Source organism: Poecilia reticulata, chromosome 2, assembly GCF_904066995.2.
Source record: "Poecilia reticulata chromosome 2, P_reticulata-male-v2, whole genome shotgun sequence".
Lineage (NCBI taxonomy): Eukaryota > Metazoa > Chordata > Actinopteri > Cyprinodontiformes > Poeciliidae > Poecilia > Poecilia reticulata.
The window spans coordinates 45,034,892-45,049,597 of record NC_088831.1 but is presented as its reverse complement, the minus strand read 5'-3'; the positions used below and the strand labels follow the sequence as shown (position 1 = coordinate 45,049,597).

The window sequence follows — 14,706 nt, the reverse complement described above, 5'->3', positions numbered from 1 at the left end:
TCTCTGTCGTTTCTCTTGAGTATTTCTTCTATTTATCTTAAATTTGTACATTTCTCTCTCTCTCTCTCTCTGTGTGTGGAGTTAATCATTAGTCGAATCTCTCAGCTCATATAGAGTTTAAATGTAAACAAATGTATCTTCTAACGACTCGTATGAAACTTAAATACAAACAAATTCAACTGATAATTAACTACCAGGTTGCGCAAAGGTTGGCACGTATAGCTCAAATGAACATTAAATGTAAAAATACTGTTACATTTAATGAAGTGCATTTTAAGACTAAATATCGTCAGCATTTAGATTCTGAATTGAGGAAAATGTTGAACTAGCCCTTTAATCAAGTGTCAAACCGGAAGTTGTAAGTCAGAAGCCAACTTCAGCACCGGCTTCATGGTGTCACCTTGAATTGTGTTCTGAATGACTGACTCTGAATGAGGCTGTTCTCCTTTACTGAGAGGCTCAGTGTTGGTTCCTATCAGCAGCTAAAGGCTCGGTTCGGGTTCGTCCATGCCGTGAGGTTCCGCGTCGCGTCCATCTCCTACTCGGCTCAAAATGGGAGTAGTTCTGCGGAACCTTCAGAAGGTGGTTCCTCTCCGCCGCGCCAGGCTGCGCAGGGACGTGGACACGCTGAGACACATCCTGGGCATCCAGAAGTTTGACCTGGGCATCATCTGCGTGGACAACCGCAGGATTCAGCAGATCAACAACCTTTACAGGAAGAAAAACGCGCCGACAGATGTCCTGTCCTTCCCGTTTTATGAGGTAACCGATTCCGTTAGTTGTTAAATATGGCTGTTAAATGTACAGCAATAACATTACCGATGGAGTTGCTGTCAAACAAAGTCTATCTAATCTTTAATTAACTTTAAAATTATATTAATAATACATGACAGAACCATATTTTTATTTTTGATTTTTTTTTATTCTGAAATTTTTAGCCAACTTCCTGTGTGACTTCGAAAAAAATCGGAGTCTTCGGTTGCTATGATTCCCGCATTTTCTGGAAAGAGGGACGATGGAGCAGCAACGGCCGTTAAAGCCTTAAAAACAGTCGCTGTGTTTAAAACTCAAAGTCGTTTAAAACTCTGCCTAAGTGGCAGAACCTTCTAGCGACCACAGAGGGGAAAGTTTATGTGTGTGCGATGTTTTATTCCAGAGATATGGAAGATTAAATTAACGGGATTGAAAGAAAAAAAAAATAGCGCCTGAAATCAGTGGCGCTCCCAAAGGAGAGGCCCGGGGGCACACAGCCATATTCTAATATGACAACACAAAAGTAAAACCCTTTTAAGATACAAATACATAAAAATAAGTGTATTTTTTTGTTCCACTTCAATTTTTTCGGTTGTGAGCTGACAGAATACGATACTGAATTGAAACACACCGTGGGACAACTAGACAAAAATCTTATTTCTGTATCTGCATCATATGGAAGCCCATTTCTGCCTTGAAATAAAATATAAAAGCCTTACTAGAAGTTATAATTTCTAGCTTTAAATACTTTTTTTTAAAAGTTACGATTATGTGATACTAGAGCAATACTCCTTAGAGAAACGATGTGATATTTTCTGTCAATTATGTCTTTGAAAGTCAGAATTATGAAATGATGAACCAACTCAAGTGCCATGTGAAGGTTTTCCGTAGCTTTCAGGTGAAGTTATTTCCATCCGTGTTCCTCCAGGACCTGAGGCCCGGTAAGCTGCCGTGTCCGCTGCACAGAGATGAGCTGAACCTGGGAGACATCTTCCTGGGGGTCGAGTTCGTGATGAATCAGTGCCAGAAAGAATCGCTGGACCTTCATGGTGCTCTTACTGTGAGTTACGAGTTTTCTATTGACTCGTATGTTCAGCTGATCACAGGTTCTCACTGCTGAAAAAATTATTTAAGAGCAAATTTACACCAATAAACTGAGAAAATTAGAAAAGAAATTCCATATTTACAAGAAAAAAAGCTGGAATTTTCTGTAAAAAGTTTATGGAGCTTATAAAGTCAGACATTTGCGACAAACAACAGAAGTCTTTAAGACTGAAGTGGTAAATCTGAGACCAGCGTCTGGATATTTTCCAGACTGGAAGCCGTAGCTCCGGGCTTTTCTCCTGGATCAGAACATTTCTCGGGTTCAGATTTCTGCAGCTTCCTCCTCAGTCTCCGGTGTTTTCTGGATCCGGTTCAAGGTGAAAGGTCAGTCTGGACCTGGAGGATTTGGCTCTGCTGCAGGAAAACAGCCTGGATTTACCAACTACACTGGAAAATATCCAGATGTTGGAGGACTTTTGGCGTTTCTCTTTACAAATGCACAAATTTATATTTTAGTGAAATTCCAAGTTTTTTCTTCTTCTGAATTTCTGACATTATGTCATAAATAATTCTACATTTAAGCTGTTAATCAAAGAAAATAGTTTTTTCTTGCACATTAACATTTTGACAGAGAAATAATTCTTTCCTTGTAATTATGTGAAGTGAATCTAGAAATGTACTCGGCCGTTGTTTTCATCTCTGCTCTGCTGCTCCTGCAGGCCGTCACTGCTCACGGGATCTGCCACCTGCTGGGCTACCGGCATGAGACGGAGGAGGAATGGGCCGAGGTGAGTCCGCAGCTCACCGACAGGCGGCCATGTTGTTGTTCATTATTGATCGCTATAATCACTCCTGATCAGATCAGACGGTTCTGTTCAGCTCAGAGTTGCATTCAAACTTTGATCCGTATCATTTTGATTCAATTCAAAAGTACTTTATTCCAAATACAAGTTAAATATTGTCATAACTTATCTTCACAAAGTCGCTGTGAATGATGCAGTGGGCAGGAAGGATCTCCAGTACCAGTCAGTCTTGCAACAAATGTGAAGAGGCCTCTGACTGAAGCCTTGTGCCAACGGCTGCAGATGTTTAAAGTCTGCCTGGTGGCAGAGATGCTGGAGTAGGGGATGAGATCAACTTCCTCCTCCTCTCTGCATCCTTTTCAACTTGTCTGGGGTTTGGGGTCAAAGTTCAGCTGTTTCTTGAAATGGTAATGAGCTGCTCTGAGTGGTAAAAACAACATCTAGTTACCATGGTTACCCAGAGAAGGTGTCGCTTCCTGTGATCCCTGACAGAAACATTCCAGATGAAGAATCTCTTCATTCCTGGATCTTCTCTAAGGAGGGAGAAATGATTAGGAATATTCTCCTAAACAGGATTTTTAAATCGTTTTCATGTCCAAAATGTTTTAACCGTTTTAACATTTTACCAGTAAATGTATGGATCAGCCAGCTGAAGGTCATCAATGACGACATTTTGTTGCAGATGCTGCAGAGGGAGCGATACATCCTGAGCGAATACAACAGACTGACCGGCCGCCATCTTGAGCCGCTCATGAAGGCGTTCAGCCCGGAAACGTGACGGCGGCGGTTCGGCGCCGCGCTCAATGTTTTTGCACCAGTTCAACCCACTGCTGAAGTTCAATGGTTTCTATGTAAAAACACCGACTGCTGGAAGGACATTTACAGCAGAACAAAAGCTGAACCGGTTATTTAAAAAAAAAGAACTAATCCAGTTTGTTTTGACTATAATTTTATTAAAATCTGCTTTCAGGAAGAATCAGTCGAGTATGAAGGGTAGAAAAAGCTTCTCACTCTCACTGCATAAATACATTTCAGCCTCTTGACGCTCAGGTTTCACTCAGACGGCAGGAGGTCCGGCTGGACTTCAGCTCTGCCCAAACCGCTCATGTTAAAAAGAAATCATCTTATGCGGGTAAATTATGACCGACTTGTTTCATTTTACAGTGGATTAAAAACTATAAACAAGGATTCTCCTCTAGATAAATACTGAAGAAACAGGAACAGTTTCTCCTGGGCCGACGGGCCGCTACGCTGCAAACACCAGAACCATCTGCTAGCTTTACACAAACGAAGGTCCAAACATCCAAAACCAAACAACGCTGTCAAAATAAAGCTCAGAAACACGTTTAGAAAAGTTCTCTTAGGAGGCACAAGTTCAAAACCCAGTAATGCCGAGTCCAACTCAGGAGCTCAGTAACTAACGGACAGAACCGAACACAAAGCAGCACCAAAGCAACGGAAAGCATCCGAGCCAGAACCTACGTATTGCACCAAACGGACCCGCTAAACACAGCAAGCCTCCAGCTCTGCCACAGATTTACTCCAACATAGAATTTCTTTATTCAGTAGAGAACTAAAGGATCTGCAAACATGGAACCAGAACCAGCAGCTCTGCTGAAACCAGGACAAAAAACAAAACAAAGAAAAAAACAAAATGGCCTCAGACACGGAGGCAAAGTTTGATCCGCTGAACGTTTGAGTCGTTAACACTTTGCCGTCTGAGTAGAGGAACAAACGGAGGACAGCGCCACCTAGCAGGAACCGGCAGGATGTGCAGAGCTCAGAGCGGCTGCAGGACGTTCCTTCCTGCTTCAGAGGCGCTGCTGGATCCGGACCGCTCCGCCTCCGACAGCTGCTCGAAAACATCCCTGAAACAGACAGACGGCCTCCGATCAGCCCGGCTGACTGCGGAGCAGCTGGAGGGTTTGGGTCGCTGACCGAGCCTCCAGGTCCTGGTCCAGCTGGTCTCCAGGGTTCTGAAGCTTTGGGCCGTTTTCAGTTTCTCAACTCGTTATCTTCACATGGCTTTTATGTTTTCCAAATTTCTCACACTTTGAGTAATTAAGTTTAGTGAATTTAAACATAGCTAAACGTGTTGTGAATACTGCATGCTGTTAAAGGGGCAGCAGGTCTTACACCCCTATCAGGTCACTGTGACCTTCAGATGTTATCAAAACGCTTTAAATGTCAAATATGACTTCAAATAAAATTTGCTTCACAATTTAGCCCCCTAGCCCCGCCCGTTTTGAGGGCGGAGCTAGGTCCACCCAGGCGTTTTGCACAGTTGAATGGTTGCCACGGAGATGAAAGGATTTCTCAAAATGTGTGAAAGTGTCGAGGCAACTCCAGGTATGTTTTAGATGAGGGAATAAACGCTAAAAAGAGTAGATTTTAGGGCACTGCCCCTTTAATCCTGAAGCATTTAACTGCCAGGGGTTGGAAATAAATCCAGGAAACGTGTCTAGTTAAATCAAGAAACTTTCTCATCATCCCAAAAAAAGATTCTGTTTAATACAAGTTCATTCCTCCGGCAGATTCCGACTTCTTAAAAAAGGGGCTCCCACTGACCCGATGGACTGAAAACTCACTTGTGCATGTAGAAGAAGATGTACCCGCTGCGGTCGCGGTCCCGCTGGACGGCGGCCTCCTGCGTGCGCGACACGTCCAGGTCGTTGTAGGTCAGCCACGACTGCTTCTTCATGTCGTAGACGTCGCTGATGTAATGTCCTGGGATGAGATCAGAACCGGCTTTAGTAGAGGAACGGCGGTGAAAACGGGGAGGACGAGGAAGAGGAGCGCACCAGAGGAAGAGCTGCTCCCGATGTGGCTGACGACGCTGATGAGTCTGTAGGAGTTGGCCAGCTCTCCGGCCTGCGGATCGGAGACCAAACGCTCAGTATTTCAGATTTCAGGCAGATTTCCAGGACAGCCGGACGGCCGTTACCTCGGCGTTCCTCTTCAGCGCCTCCGCCTCGGCTTCAGTGTACTCCATGTCCAGGACGTCCTCGTTCCCGGAGTCGTCGTCCGAACCCAGCAGCTCCGGCAGCGAGTTGTTGAACTCTGCAGGGCGACAGAAACGCTGCAGTTCCTCTGGGTGGACAGACAGACAGACAGACAGACAGACAGACAGACGCTCTGCCTACCTTGGAGGCTGAGCTCAGTGGCTCTCTTCAGGTCGTCGTCTTCCCTCATCTCCTGGGCTTCCTGCAGGAGAACGGCCGGGTCAGAGCGGGTCAGAACCGGCACCAGGCTGAACCCCCCACTTTCTTCAAGTCTAACACAACTAGTGTCAATCAACTAGGCAGCAAATCTTTTTGTTGGAGCTGCTTCTGCTTTGAAGACACTGACTATCTCTGTAGCGTCTTTAATATTTATTAATATTTATTTATTGCCGGCGGCACAAAGGAAAGGTTTTGCTGCACAGCGTTTTGTGCTGCTGGGCTCCAGCCCGAGTCGGGCGGCGGTTCTGGTCTTACGTGTTCCTGCAGGCTCTGGGCCAGCGCCTGCTGCAGCTCCTGCTCCTCCCGCTCCCGCTCCTGGTCCAGGCTGTACTGCTGGACCCAGTCCAGCTCGCCCTGCGGCTGCGCGCCCTCCGGGGTCTGGTTCTCCTTGTTCTCATCCATGGTCAGATCCAGAGAGTCCAGGACGTCTGAGCGGCACCAGAACGTGCAGAGACAAACCCAGACATGTCAGTGAAGTTCTGCTGGTCTGGGCCAAAAACAACTTTTACTCCAGTTTGTTTCACACTGAATGACATCATCAGACTGACGTGGCTCTTTAAAGGGGCAGTTTGATGTTTTCCAGGCGCATGTTGCCATTTTAAAGCACAAGCGTTAAAATGAGTTGAATAAAAATGCTGTTCTTATCAAACACGACTTAAAACAAATTCTGCTTTGAGCAAATCCACCAGCTGTTTGCTAATTGCTGCTGGCTAGTCTGAAGGAGCTGAGTGGGGGAGGAGCTGCGCCTCGAAGGCGGGGCTAGGACCACCCAGGCGTTTTGCCTTGTTGAACGGTTGCCATGGAGATGAAAACTCTCTCAAACATACATTAAAGTATCAAACAACCCTCCAGGTTTGTTTTTGATAAGAGAAAAACAGAACATGATGGAAAGATCAACATGATGCTGCCCCTTTAAAGCAGAAGCTGCTGCATTAAAGCTAGCGCCACCTGCAGGCTGCTTGCTGTCCGTTTCCAGCAGCTCCGTGTGATAAGCCAGGTCGTGAACGTCCGAGTCTCCGAACCCGGTGTCGGGGCTGCTGGTCGGCTCGTCCTCCAGCGGCGCCGCAGCAGGAAGCCCGGCTTCCTGTCGGCTCATCTCCAGCACGGCGGCTAACATCTCGTCGTCGTTTATGCCACTGAATTCTGACGAATCCATCGCCGCCGCCGCCGGCTTCTGAAAACACATCAAACTTCAAAACGACACGACCAGACGCAGAGGGCGAGACGAGCAGCGCTCAGGCGCCGAGCTGGACCCGACCTCCTCTGGACGGTCGTCCTCTTCAGGCAGGCAGATGCTCAGGCGCCGCCTGCGGCTCACGTTCACCTTCCTGGTGGGTTCGTCTTCGTAGTCCGAGTCCAGCAGGACGGAGCTGCAGCTGGAGGATTTCCCTCCAACCCTCCTGCACAAACATCACAGAAACCTTTAAAACTCGTCGCTTCAGAAGAAAACCTCAGTCACACATCAGAGAATGGAAACTCAAAATCCAGTGAATCAGAAAACTAGAATATTCAGAAAGTGTCCTAGTATAGTAGTAGAACCAGAACCGGGCTGGTGCTCAGAGGTCCAAACAGGACAGACCAGGAACCTGGAGGTTCTGCTCTGTAGAGCCACTTTGTTTTATTGGTTGATGTAACAATCTGATTTCCTGAGGAATCATTAAATCAGTTGTAACCCTTTGAAATCCTGAGATAAGTTAGTACAACCCTGGACCTCAGGTTCTGGTTCTGGTGAAACTCACCTCTGAGGAGTCGTGGAGCAGTTGATCGACTGCGACGTTTTCAGGGTTCTGGACCTTTAGGAACGGAGCAGAAACATCATCAGCTGGTGAAACAGGAAGTGGAGGTGAAGCGGCGTGCAGCGGGCCGTACGTGGCGGGTTGGGGGGTCCAGCTCAGGCTGACGGGGGCCCGGGTGCCGTCGGTGCAGTGGGACAGCAGCGTCAGGTACCGCGGGATCAGAACCTGCTGGCCCAGCTTGCTGTTCAGGGACAGCTGGGCGTTGAAGCTGTACCTCTTCAGGTGGAGGATGAGGACTCTGAGAGGAAGACACGGGTCAGCTGGTTCTGTTCAGCTCCTTCAACTGGGCCGGGTCAGACAGCGATACACCACTGGACAGGACCGCGACTGTTAGCCGCTGCAGCTAGCGCCTGCCCATTAGCTGCTATACTATAGCTAGCAATGCACACCAGCAGCCGCCATTGCTACACACCCGTTGCCATGGCAACCGACTGACAACAGCTCCACAAGCCGACAGAGAAGAAATTACGTTGAATTGCATCAAACACCAAAAAAAACATCCAAACATTTCCCACAAAGATCAGAACGTTCAGTCTGTTAGTTTTACGTTTTCAGGGTCGATGTTTGTTTTGTGATCAATAAGTGATCGTCTGAACACGGAGCTGCTTGATTAGCTCATTTAAACGTCTGTCAGACGATGAGGATCTTTTTACTGACCTGTTAAAAGTTACACATTGAGCCTCGTTATCTAGTTTCTGTAGTGCTGACAATTAATCGTAAAACATGTAAAACATGGCGTCCCCGTTGTTTGATTCAATGCATAGCAACATGTGCATACAGCAGTCACATGACCTCCGGTCCAGTAAAATACATGGCCGGTTCTGGATTCTGTGGTACCTGGGCAGTTTGCTGAACTTGTGAGTAACCGTTGCAGATTTCCCGCTGCACTTTTCACACGAATATTCAATCTCCTCCATCTGGAAACAAACAGAGCACCCAGCAGACGTTAGGTGGGTGACAGCTAGCATCTTTAGCTAAAGAGATGAGGAAGAGGAGGAGGACTGACCCTGAAGAAGAGGTCCAGGGAGTCCTGGATGGAGCGCAGCGGCAGCGTTTTCTTCCTGCGCGGCAGGTCGATGGAAAGGTCGTTGAACTGTTCGCGTTTGTTCACCACCTCACCGCAGCTGCAACACCAACGACAAGCATCACAGCCTCAGAACCGGCTGGCTAACGCAGAAACCAGGAGGAAGAGGAGCGGGAAGAGGAAGAGGTCTCACCATTTGCAGGTGATGGTGTGCTGCACCTCGAACTCCATGTTGACGGCCACGGGGCAGGTGTAGATGCGGGAGGTGTCGGCCTCGTCGCCGGGTGTCATCGCCGCCTCCGGAGCGTTGTCACACGTCACCGAGGAGGAAGAGGAGGAAGAGGAAGCAGCCGTGTCGATCGCCAGGCTTTTGTTCATCTTCTCTACGTCGTCCTTCAGCTGATCCAAACACTGACTCAGGAACTCGTGAGCGTCCTGACCAACAGGGACAGCTTCAGGTCACGTTTGCTCATTTTCTGGCTGAATTGTTTGGACAATTATTCCGTAACCATGGCAACAAGGTATTGGTTTTAAAACTGGGAGCAGCTGATCAACATTTCCAAACCCTCAAATTATCCCTGAACTACCTGGTGGCCCATCAGACTCGGTTTGATTATTTGTCTCTCTCTCTGCTCTGAGTGAAACCAACCTGTTCCCCTCCTGGCCTGTGGGGGCGCTGCACCAACAACCACTGAAGGAAACCACACAAAACCTCTGAAGACGCTGAGAGCAACTTCCTGCTTCACCAACAAAAACGGTGTCATTTGATTTTAGCGGTTGGAGGATTTCTCTTTAGTCTTTGGCTAAAGACCACGAGCCATTTCTCCTGCTAGCGCTAGGCTAGCACGTTTGTTTTTGTTGGATTTACCCAGAATGCCCTGCTCTCCAGTCCATTCAGCCAGACTGAATCAAGAGTTCACACCTCCCCAAACAAACCAGACTTTCTAAGCAAACACACTGGAGTTGGACTAAAACGGAGCCTTTCAGAGGACCAGCAAAAGCAAATGAAGTGGATTAGCAGAGCTAGCTAACAGCTGATGTCATGTAGAACATGCTATCGTAGAGTTTCGTCTCTGCTGCGTGGATATCATGATGGTCATGAGACACACAGCAACAATCTTTAGTCAGAGGATTCTTCAGATTCGCTGCGACACTGGCTGCTACTGCAGATCCTTCCACTCCACAGCATCAACAGCAACTACACATTTAATCAAGTATTTGAGTTGAACTGAAGCAGCATTAGTGGCTTAGGGGCAACTTCAAGTTCAGTTTCAGATTGTTTTAACCAACATGAAGCTGGTTCTGTCACCATGGCAACTTATGAAGCTCCGCCTCTTCATCTCTGTAACTTGAACTTTAAAATTTGCTCACATTAGGAAAAAAAAACGAATAAACGCTTCTAGAACTTCTTGTGCTTCGTTTCCAGTGAGTCGTCTTGTTTCTGGACCTTCATGTTCACTTGATGGTCAAAGATTTTTTTTTTTAACTTTCTAAAAATCAGAGATAAAATGGCTTAAAAACAGTCTGGACTGATGGGCAGGTGAGCCTGACCTCCACTAGACGACCTTTTAGTTTCCGGTTCATTCGGCTGATTTCTCGGTGTGGGTCTAGTTAAAGTCTCTGCAGGAGCGTGTTAACGCCACAGAAAGGAAGCAGGACGTCTTACATTCTGCACGTTTCCAGAGAAGCGTTCGGCCGTGGAGGAGATGGCGTTCTTCACCTTCCTCAGCAGGTCCTTCTTGGTTTCTGGACAGGCCACATCCTTCTTCACCATCAGGTGGGCGAAGCGCCTGCAGACGGACGCGTGGCGTCAGAGATGGGGTCAAAGTTTCAGTGAAGCGGCCAGCGGGCGAGCCTCACCTGAGCAAGGCGTTGACAGGAACCTTCTTCCAGGTGATGCTCTGCTTCAGCATGTCGTTGGAGAAGGAGGGGAGGCTGAACAGCGACTGCAGGATGGCGTTCATGTAGCACGTGTTGCCCAGGTTGGAGAACCTGCAGAAAGTCACGGTTAATTTGGCGTTGGGTCAGGCTGAAGCTCGTTTGTGCTTCGGGGCCTCACCCCTGCAGGGGCGGCTGCGGCTGCGCCAGGCTGGACGGTCTCTGCTTGTTCCAGCCGTAATCCAGAGATGGACGGACTTTCTTAAAGGGAGTGGAGTGGTTGGGCAGCATCAGGCTTCTCTTGGTGGTGGAGGTCTGAGCGGCGCCGGACGCCCTGAGGACCGTCAATAAACGTCACGCTCTCCGCTGGCAGCGAGCGAATCGCCTCACCTGAGAGGAACTCACCTGTCCAGGAACGAGTGGCTCTGGCCGTAGTCTTTGGTTCCAGATCGGCTGCCGTAGAACGACGTCGGCTGAAGAGGAGCGGAGCTCAGCGGGGCTGCAGACGGAGGAGAGGAGGAAAGATGGAGGTTAACAGGAAGCCAGAGGAGCAACACGACTGAACACCGGAGCTTTTAAAGCAGCTGTCGGTTTAAAAAAGTCACAGGATTTGTTACTTATTTGAAAAAACATCACGATATTTATCAATATTCACCTTTTAAAAAGAAAAAGAAACAAAAACATAAAGCTGCTTTCAAAATAAATAAAAAATAAAATAATCACTAGTCACGTTATTGAATAAAACAAAAACAGGTTTCTAGATTTGTCACTTAAAAAAAAGAGAAAAGAAAAAGGCACTTTGAAAAAAGATTTGTTGTTACTCCCGTATTTGGAAAAGAAAAAGCTGATGAATCTTTTCTGTGTCTTTAATATTGTATGGAGTAAACCTGAGGTGTTACAGAACAATTCATCAATTCATCTTCAGAATAATAATCACAAGCTGCAGTCCTCATTCCCAGACCGTCTGAAACACATTCGGGGCGTCATCATTAAACAGTGGTGAGGCGTTGGGGGCGGAGCCAACCTGAGCTCCGGTTCTCCTCCGTCTGCTTCAGTTTATCTTTGCAGCTCAGCAGAAACTTCCTGGACGGGTCCAAAGTGGCCTTGTTGTTACTGAAATCACAAGTGATAAAGTGTTATTGTTTGCTTTCTGTTGGTAAAACATCAACGTGTCGCAGCAGCAGCTGCAGCAGCTGCAGCAGCAGCAGCAGCAGCAGCAGCAGCAGCAGCAGCAGCAGCAGCAGCAGCAGCAGCAGCAGCAGCAGCAGCAGCAGCAGCAGCAGCAGCAGCAGCAGCAGCAGCAGCAGCTGCAGCTGCAGCTCACCTGGAGGAGTCGTTCTCCTTGGGGTAATCCTCCGTTAGGTCGCTTTCAGAGTTCAGCAGCCTCTTCCTCTTCTCCCCCCTGAAACAGGCAGCAACAACAAGCTGCACCAAACTGACCTGAACACGGCCGGGTTTACAAAGGGACGCCGGCGCCCCTCCCCCACCTGTTTTCAGAGAGTCCGCTGCGTGTCGGCGTGGAGGCCGCTCTGCTCGGGCTGCTCAGAGGTTTCCGCGGGGTGGAGTCGTCCCGGCCGTCGGCGCTCTGCCGCCTCGGCGTGGTCTGAGTGTTTGAGTCAAACGTTCAGCCTTCGTCTCTCTGACTGAGCTCGGCGCTCAGGTAAACACCGATGCTCACCTGTCTGTCCCCAGACGGGCTGTTCTCGTTCTTCATGGGCCGGTTGCCGAGCACGCCGAAGTTGGCACTTCCATGGGACGATTTCAAGACTGAGGGACGACAGGAAGCACAGCTGCTCACATTACAGAGCATCACATACAGATATTTCCATCATTTATTTATTTTTCTGCTGGATTTTACTCTTAATAAAACAAGTTTAGCTTAACTTCATCGTTAATTTTTTATTAAAACATCTTAATAAATCATTTGTTTAGAAAACGTTATAATTAACTCCAGCAGAAGAAACCCAACTTAAAACTGGTTGAACAGTAATAAATGGAGAAACTCTGCCACCTGCTGGTAGAAACTGCACCTGCAGGCACCGTAAACATTGTTTACAACTAAAAACAAACATTTCTACCTGTTAGCAAAGCAAGAACTGCATTAACTTTGTGACTTTTTGTAATTTTATGATTTTCTGTCATCATTCTGAGTTCAATTTAAAACATTTTGATTGACGTTTTTCTAGATCTGACTGAACATGTGTGGTAATTACCCGGTTTTCCTTGCTTCAGTTTCTCCAGGAACTCCTTGGTCCTCTGAACCAGCTGGACGGGCATTTTATCCAGGGTGATGATGCTGCTGTCCTTCAGGGTCAGCATGATCCGGTTCAGGTTCTGGGTAAAGCTCTTCACGTTCTGATTCAGCTGCAGGCAGCAAAATAAATTCACTTCAGTCAAATTCATCCTGCGTTTCCACACTGTGCATCACTTCACCATGAGCAAAGAAATGAATAAAAATCATGCAAAAATTAATTAAAATAGATAAAAACAAATAGAAAAACATAAATACAATGATAAACACACAAAAATACATTTAAAATTATATAAAAATTAATTACGTGGATAAGTAAAATAAAATTAAAAATGTAAAAATAAATAAAAACATCTAAAAATAAATTAGAAACAGAAATAAGTGAATAAATAAAACAAAAAATGTGAATAAATAAAAATAAGAAGAAAAAATATAAAAGAAAAATCAATTAACAGTAAAAACATAACTAAAAATAATAAAACCAAATGTCAAAAATATAAATATTAATACATTATTCATAAGAGTAACTAAAAATAACCCTGCAGTTGGCCGCAGGGCGACCAGGTTCCCACCTGGAAGGTCCTGGCTGCTCCACCGCTGCTGTATCTCAAGCTCAGGCTGACCTTGTTGTCCTTCTCCAGGATCTCAAACGTTCCCTCTCTCCACTTGGTGGTGCCCAGGTCCATGCTGTTGAACCGGATCTTTACTGTACCACCACTGCAGAGTTTGGGCACGAAGGCTGCCATGGCTTATTGCCCCAACAGCTCACCGCCACAAGATTCCTAGAAGCAGAGGAAGGTTTGTGTTGTTAGCATGGAGACGAAGTTATGAGCAGCAGTAATAGTTGGTAACATGGTCAAATCAAAGAGTCTCGTCTCTAGTGCCCGGATGCTGAGTGTTGGCATGCCGGGCCAGTCTGGGGGCTGATATGTAGCCCTCTTCAGTTAGAGGCTTCTTAAGCTTTCATGCAACAACAGAGATGGAAGACAGCATTTAATTTCCTTTGGGATCTGGGATAGTGCTGTATGTAAAATAACCCAGCGTTGAATTTAAGGTTCTAGCAGCAGCTCTGGGCTTTATTCAATGACAACAAAGCCAATGTCGACCGGAACCAATCCAAGAGGTTACAACCCAAAAATATAATCCTCAGAGGAGGCCCAATCTCCCAGAATGATGAGGAAATTCCTCCTGTTTTCCGTTTGTCCATCATTAGTTTAGCCTGCGGTTCGCTTCAGCTAACACTGACAAACTCTCTGCCGCCGCGTTTGATGGCGACGACGTGAATTATTGTGACAGAACAGAACACAGAGGTTCCGGTCCGGATGAGCCCCGGGAAGAACAGCCAAGCCCAGTTAAGCGTCTGGGAGGCAGGGAGCTCCGTCTCATTCTCCGCGGGCGCTGAATGGATGGAGGAGGCCGACATTAGCAGAGCTGCTAGCAGCAGCCGCTAGCTGAGTGGCTAATTACTGCTTGTAACTTGGTGATGGAAACAGAGTCATGGCGTCATTAACTCGTCGGTTCTTTACCTGAAGACGGCGGAGCACGCGCCTTCGGACGCGCAGAATGTGGTTCGGTGTTTGTGGGTTGTCCTCCGGGAACAGAAAGTTAGTTTCGCCGGCATTCACCTGGTCTCCGGTGGGTCTCTTGTTGACAGTGAACGCGCGATGATGGCGGGAATGTGAACGTTTACAACGGAAAGGAGATGGTGATGGGACTTTCGGCTCTCTTCCGGGATCCATGTCATTTCGCTTCATGTGGTAAGAATTTCTTAATTTTTTTAATTAAACTGTTTTAACATTTGTACAAAATAACGTGGCATGTAATAATAAAGAGAGAAAAATACGTCAGTTTGTGAAAGTTTCCAATCTTTATTAAAGACTCGGAATCCATGTAAATAAAAACTGTTTTTTGTTGTAGTTTTCTTATTATTGATATT

At 46.9% G+C, this 14,706-nt stretch overlaps 2 protein-coding genes across 3 annotated transcripts; one reads left to right on the top strand and one right to left on the bottom strand.

The window, feature by feature from the left end:
* Window positions 1-159: 159 nt before the first annotated feature.
* Window positions 160-3,576, top strand: ybey (ybeY metalloendoribonuclease). The gene is made up of 4 exons (XM_008404219.2): window positions 160-762; window positions 1,682-1,813; window positions 2,517-2,585; window positions 3,283-3,576. Exons 1-4 carry the CDS (start codon window positions 553-555, stop codon window positions 3,376-3,378), a joined length of 507 nt encoding a protein of 168 aa, XP_008402441.1. The 5' UTR covers window positions 160-552; the 3' UTR covers window positions 3,379-3,576.
* On the bottom strand, window positions 3,533-14,513 carry usp37 (ubiquitin specific peptidase 37). Of its 2 annotated transcripts, none has more exons than XM_008404218.3 (24): window positions 14,297-14,513; window positions 13,343-13,552; window positions 12,733-12,883; window positions 12,198-12,286; window positions 12,007-12,122; window positions 11,844-11,921; window positions 11,544-11,632; window positions 10,925-11,018; window positions 10,701-10,853; window positions 10,502-10,633; window positions 10,308-10,431; window positions 8,835-9,076; window positions 8,624-8,741; window positions 8,455-8,534; window positions 7,691-7,855; window positions 7,561-7,614; window positions 7,080-7,221; window positions 6,770-6,992; window positions 6,077-6,249; window positions 5,744-5,804; window positions 5,545-5,660; window positions 5,402-5,471; window positions 5,189-5,327; window positions 3,533-4,468 (listed from the first exon to the last, which is right to left on the bottom strand). In XM_008404218.3, the coding sequence occupies exons 2-24, from the start codon at window positions 13,514-13,516 to the stop codon at window positions 4,381-4,383; spliced, it is 2,871 nt and encodes a 956-aa protein (XP_008402440.1). In that variant the 5' UTR covers window positions 13,517-13,552; window positions 14,297-14,513; the 3' UTR covers window positions 3,533-4,380. The 2 variants fall into 2 exon arrangements, with proteins under 2 accessions (XP_008402440.1, XP_008402439.1); XM_008404217.3 differs by having other exon boundaries at window positions 6,770-6,995; window positions 14,297-14,509.
* Window positions 14,514-14,706: the final 193 nt, after the last annotated feature.